This window comes from Puma concolor, chromosome C1 (genome assembly GCF_028749965.1).
Source record: "Puma concolor isolate L17-30 chromosome C1, mPumCon1.1.hap2, whole genome shotgun sequence".
NCBI lineage: Eukaryota > Metazoa > Chordata > Mammalia > Carnivora > Felidae > Puma > Puma concolor.
The window spans coordinates 160365255-160386665 of NC_141674.1; the positions used below are offsets into that span (position 1 = coordinate 160365255).

Here is a 21411-nt window from a genome sequence, read left to right on the forward strand (position 1 = left end):
TGCAGCTTCAAGGTTTCTGTTAAGAAATGGCCTCTGCCAAACCTCACTTGGGCACAAACAGTAGAATTCTTGCCATGAAATGACTTGGGACGCAAAGGAACGTCCTTTGCTATGAAATCAAATAATTATTCGTGTTTGAATATAATGCCCACAGGGCAGGGTGCTATTCACCTAATGCACAGAGAGGACACTGCAAAGCCAATGTGGACTTGGGGTCTGCTAATACCTGATATCATGTTGATGTGGCACAGAACTGTGCTCAAGGTGAACCTTTGGTGCATCTGTACCAGCAGGACTCAAGGTTAAAATTTCAGAGAAAGTCCATGAGTGCTTCAATTTCGAATCATCTCTTCCATGCTGGACCTCATATAGAGCTCCAGAATCTGGCTAAAAAGAGGTGCTGCCCAAAATGGCATCTTTACCACCTCAACCTTGAGTGAAGCAACATGATCATGATCAATAACACACTCAGGTTGCCTTTATTCTATGGAATCATAGTTATTTAGGCTATATCCACATAATAGTAAAGAAACATTAGGGGAAAAAATGAACTGCTATGGCAAGAGTGATTGGGCTTCTTTTCCTCAAAAGACTCCTGTGTGTAGAAAGGAAAATTTTGTTTTTCCCTTTAACAGATGAAACAGAAGCAAAGGGAATTTAAATAAGTTGTCTCCCCTTATGTGTTATGTGAGCTTAAAAATTAGCATCAAATCCCTCTTCTGAGTCCTCACCCAGTTCCCTTTTCAGTAGACCACACTCTACGATTGGTTTCCATCTTAGATATGGCACATGGACATAGGGTACCAGCTTTTGGAAGAGCTCTATATACCAACCTAAGCAAGTGGACTTTGGAATCAAAACAATTGACTTTAACCAAAAAACCCCAAAAATCTGATTTAAAAATGGGCAGAGGACCTCAATGGAAAGAATACATGCTGATGGCCAATAGACATATAAAAAGATGCTCAACATCACTAATCATCAGGGAAATGCAAATCAAAAGCACAATGAGATATCACCTCACACCTGTCACAATGGCCAAAATCAAGAAGACAAGAAATAATAAGTGTTGATGAAGTACGTGAAGGAAAAGGAACTCTGGTACAGTGTTGGTGGGAATGTAATTGGTGTAGCCACTATGGAAAACAGTATGGAATTTCCTCAAAAAATTAAAAACAGAAATACCATATGATCCAATAATTCCACTACTGTGTATTTTCCCAAATAAAGTGAAAACACTAACTCAAAAAGGTATATGCACCCCTATGTTTACTGCAGCATTATTTATAATAGCCAAGATATAGAAGCAACCTAAGTGTTGATCTTGCCATTTGCAACAAGACAGATGGACCTAGAGAGTATTATGCTAAGAGAAACAAGTCAGACTGAGAAGGACAAATACCATATGATTTCACTCATATGTGGAATCTAAAAAAGCCAAACAAATGAGTAAATAAAAAGTAGAATCAGCCTTTAAATACAGAGAACAAACTGATGGTTGCCAGAGGGAAGGGGTATAGGGAGATGGGCCAAATCGGTGAAGGGGAGTGGGCTTTTAGGTGTAGAATGATTAAGTCATGGGAATAAAAGGTATAGCACAGGGAATATAGTTGATGGTATTGTAATAATGTTTTATGGTAACAGATGGTAGCTATAGTTGTGGTGAGCATAGCATAATGTATAGAGATGTTGAATCACTGTGTTGTACGCCTGAAACTTCTGTAACATTGTAATTCCACTATACTCAAATTTTAAGAAAAAGGAAAGAAAATCAAGCAAACAGGGCACCTGGGTGGCTCAGTCGGTTAAGCGTCCAACTTCGGCTCAGGTCATGATCTTGCAGTCAGTGAGTTCGAGTCCCGCGTTGGGCTCTGTGCTGACAGCTCAGAGTCTGGAGCCTGCTTCAGACTGTCTCCGTCTCTCTTTGCTCCTCCCCCACTCACACTCTGTCTCTCTCTGTCTCTCAAAGATGAATAAATGTTACAAAAAACAATTTTTAAGAAAATCAAGCAAACAAAAGCAATTGACTTTAATTCCCAGCTATGCCATAATTTGTCATATGGTTTGGGGAAAAGTACTTAACTTCTGAGCCTTAGTTTCCTCACCTATAAAATGGGACTCATTAAGGCCTAATTCTCAGGACTGTTGTGAAGATGATTACAAATAATATATGCAAAGCATCTTGCATGGTACCTAGTACCTGGTAGATATTCACTAAATGTTAGCTCCCTCTCTGTACTCCCTTCCCAAATAAGAACTTCACTGGGAAAAATAGTCTGTATAGTACTCTCTCTGTATGTGTGTATATATATATATGTATATATACCTACATCTATGTAAGTGAGCATATATATTATTAACTTCAAAAAGATCAAGCTATTTCTCTCACTTTTGGAGGAAAAAAATAGTACCTGTTAAATCTTAAATGTAGTTACAATAAAACATTTATAAGAGAGAATTTTCCATGGTGCCTGGGTGGTTCAGTCAGTTAAGCGTCTGACTCTTGATTTTGGCTCGGGTCATGATCTCCCAGTCGGGATCTCACAGTCCTGAGATTGAGCCCTGTGTGGAGCTGAGTGCAGAGCCTGCTTGGGATTCTATCTCTCCTTCTCTCTCTGCCCCTCCGCCACTCATGCGTGCTCTCTGTCTCTCTCTCTTTCTCTCTCAAATAAAAAAATAAAAATAAATAATTTTCCAAATCTTGACTTATGTCTTGCTTATCTGACAGGAAAAGTTAAAAAGCAATAATATCATGTGAAATGTTTCAGGTGGTTTTGTTGTTTCTGTAAAGAGCTGTGCTCCATAATGCCAAGAGCTTGATTCATTTGCGTAGAGAAATTTTTTCACTCACCTCGACATTGTTAAGATTTAATGGTTTAGTATGCTACTGACATCATTTCCCCATTCACTGGTTTGAGGCCCTTCTGTAACTCGTTCTGGAAAATAGCAAGTCCGCTGCTCATCCTCTTCCATGAAGTCAGAAACTCTAAAATCCAGGAGTTAAATATCACCCAGATTTGCTGCCTGCTGGTGTGGAAAGCAAGTCGCCTTTCAGATGTCTAAGGAGTTGGAAGATCTCAGTGTGCATATCATACTTAACCCACGGTGACGGGTGATTGGCAGCATAACAGCTGAGCGACAGCCATTTGGCTGGGAGTTCAAACCCCAACACGAAGAGCCATAGCAGGATCATGGCTTGATTTGCTGTGGCCGTGAAGTCTAAATCACCGAGCACAGAGGTGGAGGCAGAGGTGACAGCTGGTAGCCATTCTCATCAATAAAGTTGTGACGGTTGAGATGTACAAGCAACCAGAGCCTGCTAATTTCATAGACTTTGAGCCAAGTACTTAGTGTCAAAACCAGCTATGGTCAATGATACAAATGGCTCTGAAGGGTCCCTCGTCAGCAGCAGGGCTCTCCCCACCAGACTCTTTCTTCCTAGTGGGTGAGAAGTGATTGGATCCTGCTTTCCAGGAACAATCAGTTTGAGAAGACCTTATTTTTTTATTTTTAAGTTCTGGTGATTTTTTAAAAGTCATATTTATTGAGGTGTAATTTATATACAATAAAACACAAACAGTTTGATAAAATTGGATGAACACATACAGTCAGGTAACCCCCTCCACAATCAAGAAAAAGAAAATTATGAAAAAGCTTCCTCATGCCCTTTCTGTCACCATCCCTCCCACACCCTTAGCTCCTGGTGACCACCAATGGGTTTTCTGTCCCAATAATTACGCCTTTTCCAAAATGTCATAAAAACAGAGTAATATAGTACATAGACTTTTGTGTCTGGCTTCTTTCACTTAGCATAATGCTTTTACAGTTCATCCGTGTTGGTGCATTTAACACTAATTTGTGCCTTTTCATTGCTGAGCAGAACTCCAGAGTATAGATATACCACAATTTTGCCAATTACCAGCTAAATGATATTTGTTTCCAATTATTAGTGACAGTGAATAAAGCTGTTATAAACATCCAGACCTTTATCTTTTTAGGGAAGACTTACAGGAAAGTAAATAACTTTGATTTATGGGAAACAGGAGCTGTTTAAGCTAGAATGATCCTAGAGGTGGGAGTTATTTCCTTCTTGACTAACAAACGGTAACACTTGTTTTCCTAACATGTTATTTTTGCATAGCAATTTCCAGTTTATACAAGGCATTTTCATTCACCTTATTTTTGTAATTATCAGACTAACCCTGAAAAGTAGGTTGGGAATCTTACCCCATTTTACAGATGGTAGCTAAGAAACACTGCAGTCAAGACTGCCTCAGTCCTGATCTGGTATCCTTCCCCCAAACATTTTCTGAACAGGAACATCCTCTCTGTGCAGAACACTCTGCTAAATGCTTTTGGGGTGGTCACAAAAACAACATCAAAATTATTTTTTTTCCCAGTAAGAGGGGACAGTCTGATGCTCCACATCATATGTCAGCAGGAAAATGCAAATTAAAACAACAAAATACCATTATACACCTATTAGAATGGCCAAAATCTATAACACTGACAACATCAAATGCAGATGAGGATGTGGAACAACAGGTACCTCATTCGTTGCTGGTAGGAATACAAAATGGTACAGCTACTTTGGAAGACCGCGTGGTGGTTTCTTATAAAAGTAAACATACTCTTACCATATGATCCAGTAATCACACTTTTTGATATCCACCCAGAGGAGCTGAAAACTTACGTCCACACAAAAACCTGCACACAGATGTTGGAGGCAGCTTTATTCATAATTGCCAAAACTTGGAAGCCACCAGGATGTGCTTCAGTGGGTAAATGGATAAATAAACTGTAGTACATTCAGACAATGGAAATTATTCAGTGCTAAAAAGAAATGCGCTATCAAGCCACAAAAAGGCATGAAGGAAACTTAAATGCATATTACAAGGTGAAAGCCAGTATGAAAAGACTATGTACTGTATGATTCCAAATATATGACATTCCAATAAAACCAAATCTATGGAGACAGTAAAAAGATCAGTGGTTGCCAGGGATGTGGGAGGAGGTTAATAGGCAGAGCCCAGAGGATTTTTAGGACAGTGAAGATACCATATGACACCATAATGATGGATATATGTCATTTCTTGTCCAAACCCATATGATATACAACATCAAGAGCAAACCATAATGTAAACTATGGATTTGGGGTAATGAAGAAGTGTCAGTGTAGGTAACAAATGTACCACTCTGGTGGGAGGTGTTGAGAGTAGATGCATATGTGGGAGCAGGGAATATGGAGAAATCTCTGTGCCTTCCCCCCTCAGTTTTGCTGTAAGTCTAAAACTACTCTGAAAATGTTTTAAAAAGGAGGTGGGAGAAACAGTCTCAGATGGAACCAGGACGGACACATCTGCCCCAGGCTTAAGAGGAGTACTAAGCCAGAGCCAACTAACACAACCACAAGAAACAATCTATGAAGCTTCCTCCAATCTTTTTTGTAAGCAGGCAGGGCATAAATTCTATGAAGTAAATCCCATTGAAGGCTGCTGGGAGTCAGAGAACATAGTGACAGTCCCTGGATGCTTAAAGGCAAGGGGAATTCCCCAAACAGTGATGTTCCAGGGCAGACAAGAAACTCATCTCTAGGATGAGAGAAAACCTTCCTCCTTAGTTTCCAAGTTAGAGAAAGCAATTATGAGGCAAGACTTTTCTTTGAACTCAAAGTTTGACCGGGATAATGACTGGAATTAAGTACTAGACAATCAAAGTGGAAAATGATCTCGTAGGCCTGAAATTACCAGAATTGTTTTATGTGGAGACTAGGGTGTCTGATGTGGCTGTTAAAAGAAAAAAAAAAAAAAATCTGTCAATGAGATTCTCTTCTTTGAGAAAAGAATTTTACTTTCTCAGTGCTGCTTTTGGTGGCATTTGCCTGTCAGACCTCCCACAAACTGGCCTCTTTATGTTCTGATAAGATGGCTGCTGACCAGCTGTCACTCCAGCCAGAAATGACACAGGCTCCTTGTGCAATTGGCCAGCAGCAGTTAGGAGGGGAAGGTTGGGCTTTTGTGCCTCATCTGTATGCGCCTTCTCTGCCAGATACAGTAGGCACCGTTTGCCAGGTCCATTATGAGAGCAGGAAAGCTTACCCAGCCTAGATCCCCAACCAAGAAATCAACCTGGACAGTGCCCCTGCTAGAAAGTATGCCTCTGGGTCTGTCCTCTGGGTAGGCCATCAAATGCCTGTCTAGACCAGAGGCTCCTCCCATAGCAGCTGATCTGTGGGACCTTAGAGGCCCAGACATGTGAAAGAAATAACTTCCACTTCTAAAGGAAAAAATAAGAGTTAATGATTTTTGAATGTTTACATTAATGGGGCTGCACTGTGTAATATTTAGGAATCCAGACTTTAGGGCGAAACTGTTTGGGTTTGAGTCCTGGCTCTGCCACTTTCCAGCTGTGTGTGTGACTCTTAAGCAAGTCATTGAACCTGCCTGGGCCTCAGTTTCCTTACCTGTAAAATGGGAATAATAGTGGCCTCTACCTTTTAAAGTTACCATGAGGATTAGTGAGGGCCTTAGAACACTTCATGGCACATAATAAGCCATATATTTGTGTTTGTTAAATGAAAATAATGGAAATTTCCCTAACTCCTGTTCTTAATGAGCCTCCCCTGCCTCCCCAGCCAAATCAAGCTGAATACAGGTACCTGATTTTTTTCTCCTCATTTCTTTTTTCTTAACAGCTGTCAGCTTTTCCTCTTCATGTTAGTTTCCTAGGGCTAACGTAACAAATTACCCCAAACCTTGTAGCATAAAACAACAGAAATGTATTCTCTCACAGTTCAGGAGGCTGGAGGTCCAGAATCAGCAATGTTGGTTTCTCCTGGAGGCTCTGAGGGAAAATTCTTTCCATGCCTCTCTCGTAGCTTCTGATGCTTGGCAGTCTTTGGCTTAGACACCCATCGTGTAGCTTTCATTATCATATGCATTCTCCCTGTATCTGTATTTTCACATGGCCTTCTTAGAAGGGCACTAACCATTGGACTGATGACCCAGCTGAATCCAGTATGACCTCATCTTAAACCAGTTACATCAACAAAAACCTTATTTCCGAGTAAGGTCACATTCTGAGGTTGTAGATGGACAGGAATATTGAGAGGACTCTAGTCTACCCAGCTTACCTCCTTAAAGTTTCAGGGTGTTTGTTCATTGTTAATCTCTTTTTACTCTTACTCTCTGTATTAATTAGAATGTAAGCTCCATGAGAGTATGGACTATATCTCTTTAAGTGTAGTCTGAGGCAGCCAGCCTTGCTTAAAATGGGTTTACTGGACCACCTCAAGAGAATGGAGAGGCATGGTGTCATCAGGCTGGGTGTGGGAAGGTCACGCTTGAGGTAGGAGAGTCACTCAGAAGGAGAGAGACAGAGCAGATGGAAAAAAATTCCCCTTCGAGGAAATTAAAAAGGAGAAAAGTCAGAGATTCCAAATATTCTAATATGGTATATCTAGAAGTACTGCCAGCAAATTACAAATAGCCAGAGTCAGAGGAAGGTGGGGGATGAGAGAGAACAAGGTTTACATCACAGGTCAGAGAAAAAGGAGACGGCACAGAGTTTGTTGACTGCCTCAGGGCAGAGCCTAAAGAATATCTCCTCTGTGGGAAGGAGGGACTCTGCTGCCAGTGTGGTTTCTTCTAGAGCCAAGGGACCCAACTGGAAAGAACTAGCCATCTTCAGATACCTGAGGTAGTCTGAGATGGTGGAACATCTTCAAACCATCATGACCTTGAGGGTCATGGAGAATGGAAGAAGAGACGTGACAGCCAAGATAAACCCTTCAGTATTTTTCCACCCAAGGCATGAGCTGTTTTGGTAGAGAGGTATTTAGGTGTTTATCAACATGAGCCAAACTAACTGGACAATGAAAAGCTGCAATTGTGATAGTCCTCAACCAAGTGGAATGTGTAGTCTCTCTTTTCCATGATGGCATTATTGGTTGTCAAGCCAGGACGATTAAAGAACAGGGCTGTAAGATGAAAGGAAAGGACAGACTTGCCTGAGGGGTAGAGATGTGGAGGGAAGGAGGAGACCTTGTCCCTCCTTTTACTTCCCTGATGGTACACCTGAAAAGGAAATAGGAAAGCCACCTGGTTGTCAAACCAGCAGCCCTGGCCTGGTGCACTTAAGACTTCTATTTGTCACCCAGCTCCCTATTTGACTAATGCAATCAGTGAGACAGAGGTTACCTGAATTACCAATGTCACCAAGCTAGTAGGAAGTCCAACCAGAACAGTTATCAATTCTCCTATTTTCTACAACTATGCCCTTTCCAACCACACTGTATTAAATCTTAAAAATAAGTGCCAGATCTGTTGATGATATTTATCACCTTGGAGTCTCAAACTGTAAGACAAATGTGGGTTTCGCTAGCCACGTGATGTCACCCACTTTGGTAATTCATCCAGGTATGGGAGCATAACCTTGGTAAGTTACTCCTTTGTTTCATTCCACAGAGCACCCTTCAGGCCAATGCAGTGATCTGCAGCCTGCTGTTGCAGGGGACACCAAGGAAAGTGCCCACGTTCAAGACTGTAGTGAGCTTGGTGACCACACAGGTAGGATCATTAGAGGTTTGGGAAGGGTGTCCTATAGTTAGAGACGTTCCATAGCTGAAAATGATCGCCTGATATGGTGATCTGTTTTTCTATAGGTGACAGCTGATTAAGTGCAGGGACAGCTTTACAAAGGACCCCATAGGTGATTTCACGGAAGGGAAGGAGTAAAGGGAGATAAGCTCGGCTTCTCTGCAGCTGCTCCCTCTGCCCTCTGACCTGTTTACTGGGGAAACTGGTCTCGTTGTGGCTCTCCTTACTGATAGCCTCTCTTCAACTCCTCCTCTCGGAGTAGACCCTGACACATTTCTGTCTGACTCATGTTGGGACTTATGAAAGTTCAACTTCTTAAGATCTTTCTGTGATCCTGACATTGGTAAATAGACCTCAAACTAATCGAGAACATTTATGGTGGGAAGTAGCACCGTGGACAAGAACTTAAAACTCAAGGTCTAAGCCCTCCATCAGTTAACATCCTCGTAAAATGAGAGAATTAGACTAAATTAATGGTTTTTAAATATTGAAAAAATATTGGAATCTTCCCTTTTTGCAGTTTGAAGTTTCCTGGACTTCTGCTGCAAGAAGAAACTATGATTTTAAAAAATATGGCCCTTAATGCTAATGCCAGCATTTTCTAAAAAGTGAGGATGAGTTGCCCCGGATTTTCCAGTAGAGTTTGCAGTTACAGGGTATCAGCAAGGAGTTTCTGGGCACATCTGGCTCCTTTGGAATTGGCCATGCAGCCTATTTTTCAAGGAAGTACAGAACTGGGACTTCACCTTGGAGCAGGGAGGTTAGGGAGTAAGAGAGAAGGAGAAGAGGGAGAGCCCAGGGAGCAGCAGTGTTTCCTGAATTTGAGGAGACTTTGGGGTGGAGACAATGACACCCTTTTCATTTTCAAAAACAGGATGCCTAGCTCTTACTGACTCATGGTCTAGACCCTTTCTCCGTAGCAGAAGTCACAAATAGGAGGTCTTCTGGTGTAATCAGCACACAGATGTATTTTGTTTGGTCAGATACAGTGTTTGTTTGGTTTTTTTTTTTTTTTTAAACTTTGAACCCAAATGTCTTTAGGTGGGGCATATATTTTCTGCTTCACCACAAACCCTAACACCACCTCCCCCCCAACACCCTCTTGGCCTGACAGTGCACACATTCTTGTTACCTGAGTGACCCCAAAGGCATTTGACTTTGCACTGCCTGCTCTGGTGTTTTCAGCCATATCTTCTCCATTTTATTCCAAAATGGTCCAGTGGAGAATTGGCTTGATTTTCCTGGGAAATATGAATGGCTCATTAAGCTCAATCTGACTTTGGAAGGATTCGACTCCTTCAGAGAAGGAGTCCCAGCATTACTTTATTTCATTGAACCAGAACACTCAGGGATGCTTCTTTGAGGAAATGAGAATCCATATCTGGAGAAGCTTCTGTTGTCACTCCTGGACGTATTCAAGTCTGCAATTCAAGCTCTTCATCGTTCAGCCACGTCACTGGTGTCATTCCTTTTAAGTTGATCTATTTACTTAGACTGGACCACCCTATTTTACCTTTCTGTTTTTCTCCATATCTTCACTTTTCCAATCTCCTTGTGTAGCAATTAATTTGCCAAAGAGATGCAGATGATTCCAGCTGTCACCAGGACATAGTTAAAAATATTTGACAATACTGAGTTTTGCTTTGAACTCAATAGTTTGATGGTCTCCTTCTTATTTAAGTTTATCTCTTTACTCTGACTCAAATCCTTCTCCCTGCTCTCCAGGCAAAGCTGGAGGATGGAGAACAGACTTCATCTAAGCTTTATTAAGAATATTCTGTAAGTTTTCTGTTTGATTTTTATACTTCAAATAACTCTTAAAAATCAATATTTTGATGACTGAAGTGTAAATGAATAAGAAACATGGAATAAGTTTTCCCTTCAATTACATGAACAGAAATTCTATGGGTTTTTATTGTAAATCCAGGCAAAGTAACTAGGGGCATCTGCTAAGTTCCAGGTGAAGATGTGGAAGCTTCCTCTCTGGGGAAAAACATGGCACCTTCCTCTGGAGAGTCCCCAACCAAAAGGGGCTTGGTGATCTTTTCTTGCTTTGTTTTTTCCTCTCTGAATCTATTGAACTGCTGTTGCTCCTTTTTATTCTGAAGATCTCAGATGGGTGGAGACAACAACAATCTCAGCTTTCCACGTGGGTGATACCGGCTGGGCTTTGATCAGTGCATGGTAGCTCTTGGTCCAGCTGAATTGGGCCAGAGCACAAGGTTAAAGATTATTCCCATCAATGGTCCTTCTTAATAAGCAAACAGAGTTATCTGTGCCCTGAAGTGGGCTCCTCTTTCTTCTTTTTATGTCACTTCTTGCTTTTATGTTGCTTACCACGGTATTACAAGTAAGCGTAGGCCTAACAGTGTTTTGGAATCTCCAGGAAGGGGAAACCTGCCTGGTCCTCTACTGGGAGGAGTTGGTCAATCAAGAGATGGGAGGGAAGGCAGGGAAGGGAAGTTAATGAAATTCTAAAAAGCTGCAGATATTTTTCTTAATTTCTTTTTTGTCTTCTTTTAACATTGTTGTTTCCCTGTCTGGTCATGATGTTTTTTGTGTGATAATAAAAATGTAATAATATTCCATTTAAAATTTAAAAATTTTTGTCTTTATCCTTTGGTGTTTATAGCAATAATAATAACAACAACAGATGGTCTTATCTACCGTTGATAGCTCGAAGAATTACATTTCTTCTACACAAAACATATTTGTCTAAGGAACCAAACTAATAACATAGAATCAGAGCGTAGTCTTCCCAGAATAGACAATATAAAACAATTGATTTCTATATTTATTTTTTTGCACTGTATCTTTGTCATGCTATGTGTTCTATCATTATAATTTCAACTTTATACATTTTATGCATCTTCTGCAGTATGTCACAATTGCCAAATTTATAAATTATCCTCACTGTTTATATTTTGGTTTGGATGCTTTTAGATGATCTGAAATGAGGATACCAAATAGGTGCAGTCTCTCTTGATTAGTAGTGACTGTGTGAGACTGTAAATGCTCAGCCCTGACCACAGGTTAAATCATCCAGAGAGTTTCTTGAAATTGAAGCCAACCCCACCCCACCCTGGGTCAGTTTCAGAATCTGTAGGGGCTGGGCTCAGGCATACTTAAAATCTTCCCGGGGTGATTTGAATATACAACTAGGATTAAGAACCATTGATCTGGAGCAATGTCTGTCAAACTTCAGCACGGATCAGGATCACCTTGAGGGCTTGTTAAAAACACAGGTTGCCAGCCCCTCCCCCACTCCCTGGACATTCTGATTCAGTAGGTCTGGGGTGGTGCCCAAGAATTTGCATTTCTAACAAGTTTCTAAGCGATGTTGATGCTTCATGGGTTGTCCCTATCAAGTCGTGATCACGTGGCATCTGCACTTTGGGAAACACTGATGTAAAGCGTGTTAGGAAGGACCTTGAAGATAAATTAAGGTTTAGTGGAAAAGAGGGGCATGATTGATTAGTTACAGCTGAGCTGCCAGGGTCACTGAAAGGAGGAATTGTATTTGTTATCCCCACTCTTGAGAAACTTACTGGTAAACTGTCCTCATTCACAATGTAGAAATGGGTTACTCTAGGAATGATTCCCTGTTTACATTCAGTCCTACCCGCATTGTGACAATCCATTCCTTGACCTACCATCTGTGTCAGCAGGCCGCCCTGTCCTGCTGTCTAGGACCGGAAGCTGGCCTGCCGTCTTGCCCAGTGCCATTCTTGCTGCCACCATTGCAGTCTGCCTCACCTGGGGGCCACTGAGCTCCGTTACCTCTGTTGCCAGAGAAAGGTAGCTTGTTTTCCCAAAACCATGAATGATTTTACCCAACTTGCTGGCTGGGATCACAGAACAGGTCAGTTTTGATGACATGTCATAGACAAAGGCTGTGGAACAGCAGGAGGGGCAGGAGAGAGGTACTACGGAGTGTAGACATGTTCTAAAACCTAACCCTGCCTATTTCTGAGCTTGTCCATAGATCTCTAAGTACTTTGTTTGTCTTCTTGTTTGTTTTCTCTCAGTTCTAAGGGGCTCTATAGATCATAAAGTCATCCCACAAACAGAATTCAACAATGGCCATGAAGACACTTCAAGCAACCCTCCTGCTATCACTGAGAAAAATTGGTGAGTCTTATCCATAAGCATTCCCAATCTTAAACTCAGGTGCTCTGTTCCAATGGACACTGAAACAGAGCTATTTCTAACAGTGTTTTGGTGAGTTGGAGACAGTGGAGCCAAAAAGTGTTTTTTATCAGATTCTCCCAGGTCAGACGTCATTACTCTGTGGGCAAAAGTCTTTATTCTACAGCGCAACCTGAGCGCAGTCCCGCTATTTGGGTTCTCTTCATGGTAAAACAGGTAGTTGCCTGATGAACCTTAACAGATTCTCTCAACTGGGGACAGTTTTGCCTCTCTTCCCTACTTCCCCCTCCCCCCTCCCCCCCACCCCCCCCCCAGCCCCGGGACACTCAACAATGTCTGGAGATATTTTTGGTTGTCACAACTCTAGGGGGAGGAGTTGTACTAATGCCATCTAGCGGGTGGAGGCCAGGGATAGTGCCAAACAGCCTACCAGGCACAGCACAGCCCCCTCACAACAATGAGTTGTCCAGCCCCAAATGACAGTAGTTCCAAGACTGAAAAAGCTTGGTTTACGCTGAAGCAAAAAGGGAGCATCAATTCCTATTTACCCACAGTTTCTAGTCAAATATAATTCAGAGTAGAGCATTACAGCCCAGGGCCACAGCACCCCATCTTCGGTGTACCTAGGAACTGCTCGGGTCTGCAGAGACCAATATCTCTGCCAAATGGAGGCTCATGTCACTCTAAGTCAGACCAGACAAGGCCATGACATCAAGCACTGGACACTCAAGGAGCTCCTAGGCTAGGCCTTCTGTTCTTCACAGAAAACTCCCCAACCTACCCTTTCCCAGAAAAGGTTTTCAGGCCCTGTCACACATGTCACCAGGAAGAGGACACAACCACAGGAAGGAGTGGACCGTGGCAAAAGGAAGGTCTAACTAGAATGAAGCTTATCTTTCTTCTTTTCTTCTAAGTTGGTTGTAGGGACTTTTTCATTAACAGTTTACTCCAGGGGTGCATGGGTGGCTCAGTCGGTTGAGTGTCCGACTTAGGCTCAGGTCATGATCTCACAGCTCATGAGTTTGAGCCCCGCCTTGGGCTCTGTGCTGACAGCTCGAAGCCTGGACCCTGCTTCGGATTCTGTGTCTCCCTCTCTCTCTGCCCCTAACCCACTCATATTCTGTCTCTGTCTCTCTCAAAAATAAATAAACATTAAAAAAAATTTTTTTTTAAGAAGTGTACTCCAGGATTTGGAGAAAGTTCTTTGCATCACTTGGAAAAAGAAGTGGTTTTGATTTGTACTTTTTAAAAATATTTCTTAATCTCTTGAGGCTTCTTATTAATATTTTTGAGACTTGACAAATTATCAGTACTTCTCTAATGGTCTCAAACTGTTGTTGGACTGCTTATAAAGTAGACTACTTTCCCAGTAGGATAGCTCAGCCAAGGGTACTTGAGGGAATATTATAGAACATAATACTAGATACTCTATACTAGAATAACAAACTTTAGAATTTCTGATGCAGCAGAAAGACCACTGAACTTGGCAGGTGGAAGACTTGGGTTCTGGTCCTAGTTAGTGCTGACATTTTCCAGCTGTTAGACCTTGGACAAGTCAGTGAACCAATTTGGTCAATGCCTCCAACTGCCTGACTCCCCTCAACCTCAGCTGCTCAGCTGATGACTGACTTTAACATAGGGTATCAGGACAGCTGTAAGCAACTTCACCTTTGCTTCCCTCCACCTCAGAATCTCTCTTTCTCTTCAGCTATTCTTTCTTCCTTTGCTCCCATCTCAAAAGGCTATGCTCCCATCTCAAAAGGCTACAGGTCCCTCCTTGCACAGGTGAATGCCTTCATTGTGGCCCTGCCCTCATCATTTAGCCCGCCCTGGCGTTCTCTCTCTAGTGTCTTTCTCCCTTTTGCTTATACTTCTCTCCATTTTACAAAAAAGGCCGCTTTTGGCCCTGGCTTCCCTCTTGTTACTTTTACCATCACACTTCCTCAGACTAACATCCTGGTCTGGGGCCTCATTCCCTCCCCCACCACCCTCCTTATTCCTGAAATCCGATCTGATCTGTGCCCTCCCTCTGTCTCCACAGTTGCTCTTGGGAAGTTCAGCTCCCAGTTGCTAGAGCCTTGTCTTTGTCAGACTCTGCAGCATCAGTTCCATGGGCTGTGCTGTCCTCAAATTGCCCTCCTCCGTGGCTGTCTGCAGCATTGCAGGCTTCAGGTTCTTCCTCTAAGACATCCTGGTCTCTGTCTTCTCTGGCCCCATCATCCTCTTCCACCCACCATTGGAATGGGGCAGCCCTCCAAGCCCTTGACTTTCTTTCTTCTCTATTCCTCACCTGAGTGATATCCTCTCTCGCTGGTATGCTCTGGTATCAACCGACTCTCAGCTGAGTGAGCACAGTTCTTGGGATTCCGTTCTGCTGACCGTGTTCTGATTTCCACACCAGGGCCTCAGCAGAAAAGTTCCCACCAAAGCACCTTTTCTGCCTGACCCCTCTGCCCCCCACTCTTGTGAGTTGAATAAACACTCTGGTGACCTAGCCTTGAAACCTGGCAGCCATTTTTGATCCCTACCTCTCATTTAACTCCACCTCCAATCATTTTCTTAGCATCCTTCCCTAGTCCAGCCCTACCATTATCTTGTTCTCTCTCCCTCTCTCCCTTTTCTCTTCTTTATAGACCAGCTTTTATTTCTGACACCTGATCAATTATCCTAAAGTATATTCTGGCTTTTCAAAGAACTTTAATGGCTTCCCATTTTAGACCAAAAGAGGTTCAGACTTCTCAGTCTGCCATGTCAAGTCTCTTTCTGTCTTGCTCTGCTTTGTCTTCCAGACTCACCTCCAGTACGTCCCTATATGCACCCTGTGGGGTCAGACTTACCGTTTTACCAATGTAACTACCTCTGTTCTCTCTGCTCATGCCTTTCTGTTCAGTTCTTAGCTATCTCATCAAGACACATGGTCATATCCCTTCCCTCTATGAAGACCTTAATTCTCTTCAATGCTCCTTGAATCTTTGTAGTCCATTTTTAACAGTACTACTCAGAATGCTGGTTCACAACAAGATAATGAGTTCATATCAGAATGTCAATCAACCCACTGCTTTCTTCATCGAGGAAGTCTTGCTATGAAAAAAAAATATCAGCAGAGCTAAATAATGTACTTGGTAATAAACTGATTTACATTCTGGCACAAGCTCCTTATGACATTGAGTGAGTAGGAACAGCTCACAGACAGGGTCCTGGGACCACACTTTGGTTTATCACTCTCTGTCGCTTCACATATTGCGTGGTGGTGTGGTTGACTGTGTGCTAGGAGGTCAGCTTCTCAAAAGTGAGGGTTGAATCTTATTTCTTTCTGTTTCCAACACATGCAGTAGGTACTCAATACGTTTATTGAGCTGACATCCAAGGCCACTCTTAGAGCTCATATTTTTATGAAATAAATGTTTTTCCTGCTCAGTCTTTGGGTAGGGGCAGCAACAATAGGATCCAGAATAATTCATTAGATAGGGTGTCAAGATATGCCTGCCCCAGGGGGTTAGGGGTCTCATTTTGCCCTCTGTGTTGATGGTCACCTCAGTGCCCTGTGGATCAAGCCAGGGGTTGACAGGAAGGAAACTGGGGAGAGCAACAGGGGAAGAGATGGGCAGGCAAAGAAGAAAGCTGAGTTATGCCAATGATGATGCTCTTAGCAGCAATTAACAGACCCTCCAACCAATATGTTTAAGAATCCCTTGAGATAAAGGTCTGAAGACAAAAGTTCCAGTGCTGGCTCAGTTGCTCAGGGATGTCATTAAGGAGGTAGGCCTTTTCATCTCTTTGCTATTTTCAGTGCATCAGCGTGCCCCTACTTATGGTTGCAAGGTGGCTGAGGCAGCACTAAAGCAATACTTCCTCACGTGGCAGTGTCCAAAGCAGGAAGGAAGAGGTGGATGGGAAGCGGGTGGGGTTCTCCTCAGGAGCCTCTCTCTGTTCGTCAGGATGGAAGCCTTTCCCAGAAGTCCCTAGGACACTCTCCTCTCATCTCACTGGCCAGAATCTGCCAGGGAGCTACAAGGAAAGCTGAGAACATGAGCATGGGCATTTTCAGCTTCTGCAAATAGGCTGTAGGCAGAGAAGAAAGGGGTTGGAGAACCAACCAACAAAATGTGCCAGAAGAGTCCTGAAGTAGTAGTGATGGGATCAGACAGGTACTAGGGAAAGATAAAGAGAAGGCAAAATCAGAGGGAAGAGCTCATAAGGAAAACCCAAACCTGACAAGAAATATTGCTGAGAATAAGAACAACATAATCCTTCAGAGTCACTCAACGTTTGTTGTGAGTCCAGGTCCTTTTCCAGTTATCTCACGTGATTCTTATCCAAGCCTTTTGGCTGGCATTACCGACCCGTCTTATGGATAAGTAAACCAAACTGGGAAGGCCAAGACTGTAGTCCCCAAAGCTTGCCTAGAGACCAGTGCTGAGTTGATGTATCAGATTTACCTAGCCCCTAATCAGCTAGTCTGGAGGGGTCACACAGTGTCACACAGAGAATAAATGGCAGGTCACGTTTGAAACCAGAGCTTCTCTCTCCAGCAATAAAAACAACTAACATTTGGCATTTATTAACAAATTTGGGGCACTATATTAAGTGTTCTGCATGTACTACCTTATTTAATCCTTAGATTACCCTATGAAAGAGGTACACATTTTATAATTTCCGACATTATGGTATTACAAGTAATTTGCTTTCTGGTGGTGGAGTCTGGAGAAGACATGCGGAAATGGCACCTCTCAAGGGGAAGGAAAAGAAGGAAGAACAGGTCATCAGCCTCAGATCTCAAGTGGCTGAAGGAGAAAATGTGTTTGATGTCCACCACATCTTTGCATCCTTCAGTGACACTATTGTCCGGGTCACTGATCTTTCTGGCAAGGAAACCATCTGCTGTGTGACTAGTGAGATGAAGGTGAAGGCTGACCGAGATGAGTCCTCTCCCTTTGCTGCCGTGTTGGCTGCCCAGGATGTAGCCCAAAGGTACAAGGAGCTGGGCACCGCTGCCCTCCACATCCAACTCCAGGCCACAGGAGCAAATAGGACCAAGATCCCTGGCCCTGGAGCCCAGTCAACCCTCAGAGCCATTGTCCACTCAGGAATGAAGATCGGGCAGATTGAGAAAGCCACCCCCATCCCCTCTGATAGTACCTGCAGGAAGGGGGGTTGCTGTGGTCACCGTCTATGAACAGGATTTCTCAAATTATTGTTTTCTGTTAATAAACTGCCTTTGTATAAGCTTTAACAAAAAGATAAGTAATTTGCCAATATTGCCCAGTAGTAAAGTGACAGAGTCAGGATTTGGACGCAGGCCTTCTGACTCCAGAGCTGACACTTTTAAGTTACTGATACATTCTGCTGCCTGTCTAGGTTCCAGGTTCCAAATGCTTAGCCCATGGCTTTTTCTGCTCTGTGCTCTCTATAAATGTCATTGTGACAAATCTTAAATCACAACCAGCTAAGGGAAAAACCCTGGTGGGCATAAAACCGTCATCCTGTGATTGGTGGAGAGAACTCCAGCACCGAATTCTTGGGATTAAAGCCTCATGGAGAAGATGTTCCCATCTGTGCATGATGGGGTGGGGGCTAACTTGGCTAGGGAGAAGGCAGCTTCAGGTTGAAAGGAGAAATCAGTGGTTGGTGTGGCCCTTCTCCGCTCCGCTTCCTACATGAGCCTGTAACTGTGTACAGTGAATGGCAGAAAGGAAATAGTCTTTTATGTCGTGGGGCTTTGTTCCCATGATGGTAATCCTCTATTTTAATGCTGATAAGTACAATAGTGAGGATTATGCTCCTTAATTTAATTTGGCCTGCATATGGCAAAGCTCTTGCCAGGCTTTTATTTGACATTCTTTAGCACAGCTAGCCTGTTGTTATATAACAAGAAGCCCCTATAACGGAGGCAGGAGATTGATAATGCTGGTGCACGTGTTTCTACCCGGCAGCTCGTTACACACCTCCAGAGAAACCGCTTCCTTGTGGGCCACTTCAGGGAGGATTCGGACTCCGAGTGACGGGAATCTTCATGACTCAGGCAGCTCGAGGAGAGCTGGCACCTCGCAAGAGGGGAAAGCGAGCACATATTTCTCCCACTCTGGGGCTTGGAGCCAATTGGGCTGACCTCAGAATGGATGAGCCAGAGAAACAGCCTCCCAGTCAGGGCCAACTGTGGGCCAGATCTTCATGTGGGCTGTAAAAGTACAGATTGCCACATATCTTGACACACACACTGCGTGGGGGGTCCCCGCAGAAATATGTGGCAGTGCTAAGAAGATTAAACAAAACAAAACTTTCCTTATGTATCAGGAGGACCTTTCCTCTCCCACCCTTCAGTTCCCGTGCTCCTTTTTCCTTCCAGTTCTGTTTCTCCCCCTCCGGAGGCCGGTGCCCTCCAGCCAAGTGCCTACTGCCAGGGCCAAGTTAATGCACTAGGCATTAGAGGAACTTGGACACCGAAGGAGGGTGGCGGCAGGTATGGGCGCAGTGGTAGAGGTGGCGGCCTTCTTCTAGGAAGTGCTCGTGATGTGGGAGATACGCTGTGTGTTATCTCCTTTGGGTAGAAAGCAGATGGGCCTTGGTGACAGTCCTGAGTTTAAATCATAGTTCAGCTTCTTATGAACTACGAGTCTTTGGTCAAATTCCTTCGTCTTTCTGAAACTCGGTGTCCTGGGCTGCAGAAAGGGCGTGATTGTGAGGATTGGAGATGATCTCTGCGAGAGAACTAGCATAGCTCTAGACGCACGGTAAACGCTCATGGGATGATAACACGCTGCTGTTGGTTGTGGTGATGGAAGTGGTAGCAACAGTAGTCTGTGCAGGCTAGCCTGAGGTGAAGAGTCAAGGCTCCTCTGGCTTAGCTGTAGGGCTTTAGACTAAAATACGCATTGAGGATTCCAGCACTTTAGAAACTTTGAACAGCCCTCACTCTCTGCTTTAACGTGAGGGTCATATTTTATTTTCTTGTGTTCCTGGCTTTTATGCCAGGGATAAACGTGAGGTAGAGTTTGGGCCCGACTCACCCTTGCCAATATGGCCAGGGTTTCACTGGCACAGCCCCAAGTGGTAACTTCCAGAGCTTACTCGATTGTTAGGGCCTTCTTGGAGTTTCTTGATTTTTAAAGTACTAATTGGTCACATTTATTTTCAAACCGTTTTTGAAGCCAGAAATCTTATCACCAGCTGAAAGGAGCTTCAAGGAAAAATCTGTTTTGAGTTATATTTTTCCTTGTGGATTTGCTTATGGCTGTACATAAATATTTATCTGAACTATTTCAACAAACCTTAAATCATCAGTGGATCAGTGATCCTTATGCAAAAGACCCTTTTAGAAGGATTGTGGATGTCAAGAATGTCAGCAGTCCAAGTTCTTTTTGGAGGACCAGATTCCAAAGTCTAGTGCCCTCTTTTAAAATTATCTGGAGCTGTTTGGTGATTTTCAGTATGCCTTTTGTTTTCCTGTTTCTGTATACCTGTCCATGCTATTCCTTCTGAATAGAATTTCCTTGACAGTTCTTTCTTTACCTGGAATATTTTACTCATCCTTCACGCTATCACCCATGTGGCACCTCGTGCAGGGTTTTGAAACAGACTAGAGCTAGGAGAAGACCATCCCAGGTGGGAGAAAGAGTGAACCATGGTCCAGAGGCATGATGTGCAGGGGGCACAACAAGAAGGCGAGGTGTCCAGTGGGATGAAGGCAGAGGGTGTGGTGGGAGGGACGTGATGCAGGGAGAACTATAACGGGCAATAAAGCAGATAGGAGCCAAGATGTGGGAGGCTTAAAGATGCACAAAATGTTTTGGACCATATTCTATAAGCTGAAAAATGTACACATACAGTCATTGAGTAGAATATGGTCTGCAGACGTATTTTGGTTGGCCTGAACAATGTTTTTAAAATTCTTAATTTAGTTTCCAACTTATAAAAATAGAAAGACTTCATGGAACAATTCAGATTTCTGATGGCTTTAAAAAATTGTTGTATCTAGCAGCAGTCTGCTGGGACCGAGTAGAGGGTGTCTTCCATTGATTCCTACTCACAGACTGCTTAATTCATGGCCTGGTCCCACCAGCATCTGAGTTTGACTCCTGTCCACTGTGTTCAGGGGCACCATGCAGGCAGAGGAAGCAGTTTAGGCTATGGACTCTGGAGCCAGATTGCTTCTGTCTAGGCTCAGGTCCGTGTCCAACTAGCTCAGTGACCTTGGGCAAGTTAAGCACATGTCTAATAATGGTACCTATCTCCTATAACCATTGTGAGAATAAATTATAGGAAATGTTTAGAAGACTACCAGGCGTGTAGTAAATGCACAGAAATGTTAACTGTTGTTACTATAATCTATATGTGATAATAAACTCCAGGGTTGAAACTGTCACTCATTTCTGGATAACAGCCGAATCTGGATCTTGGGCCATTATAAGCATAAGGGTAATTGATGAACGGATGAATGAATTTTTACTTCTGTTAGATCCAAAGCTAAATTTAATTAGTTTTCCCTCAAGAAATGCTTCTTATTTATGTTGAGTTTGACTTCAACATAATAATTGATTTTTGATAAAGTAGGAATCTGGCTTTCTCAGAAACCCAACAGTGCTAACAAAATAAGTGAATGGAAATGTTAACATCGTCTCATTTTTCTGTAATGGATCTAACTTCCCAACTCAGAAATGAGGCCTGG

The 21411-nt window shown here is 43.1% G+C and overlaps 1 protein-coding gene and 1 pseudogene across 6 annotated transcripts in view; both read left to right on the plus strand.

The window, feature by feature from the left end:
* Positions 1-21411, plus strand: part of MYO3B (myosin IIIB) — a 482588-nt gene that overhangs the window by 352626 nt on the left and 108551 nt on the right. For all 6 annotated transcript variants that reach the window (XR_015255300.1, XM_086718868.1, XM_086718870.1 and 3 more), the window contains 2 exons: positions 8466-8567; positions 12626-12728. Coding sequence is in view for 5 of the 6 variants with exons in the window: in XM_086718868.1 (XP_086574994.1) it covers positions 8466-8567; positions 12626-12728 (205 nt within the window). In the remaining variant the exon portion in view is untranslated. The remainder of the gene's footprint in view (positions 1-8465; positions 8568-12625; positions 12729-21411) is intronic.
* On the plus strand, positions 16698-17922 carry LOC112868495 (small ribosomal subunit protein uS11 pseudogene; annotated as a pseudogene).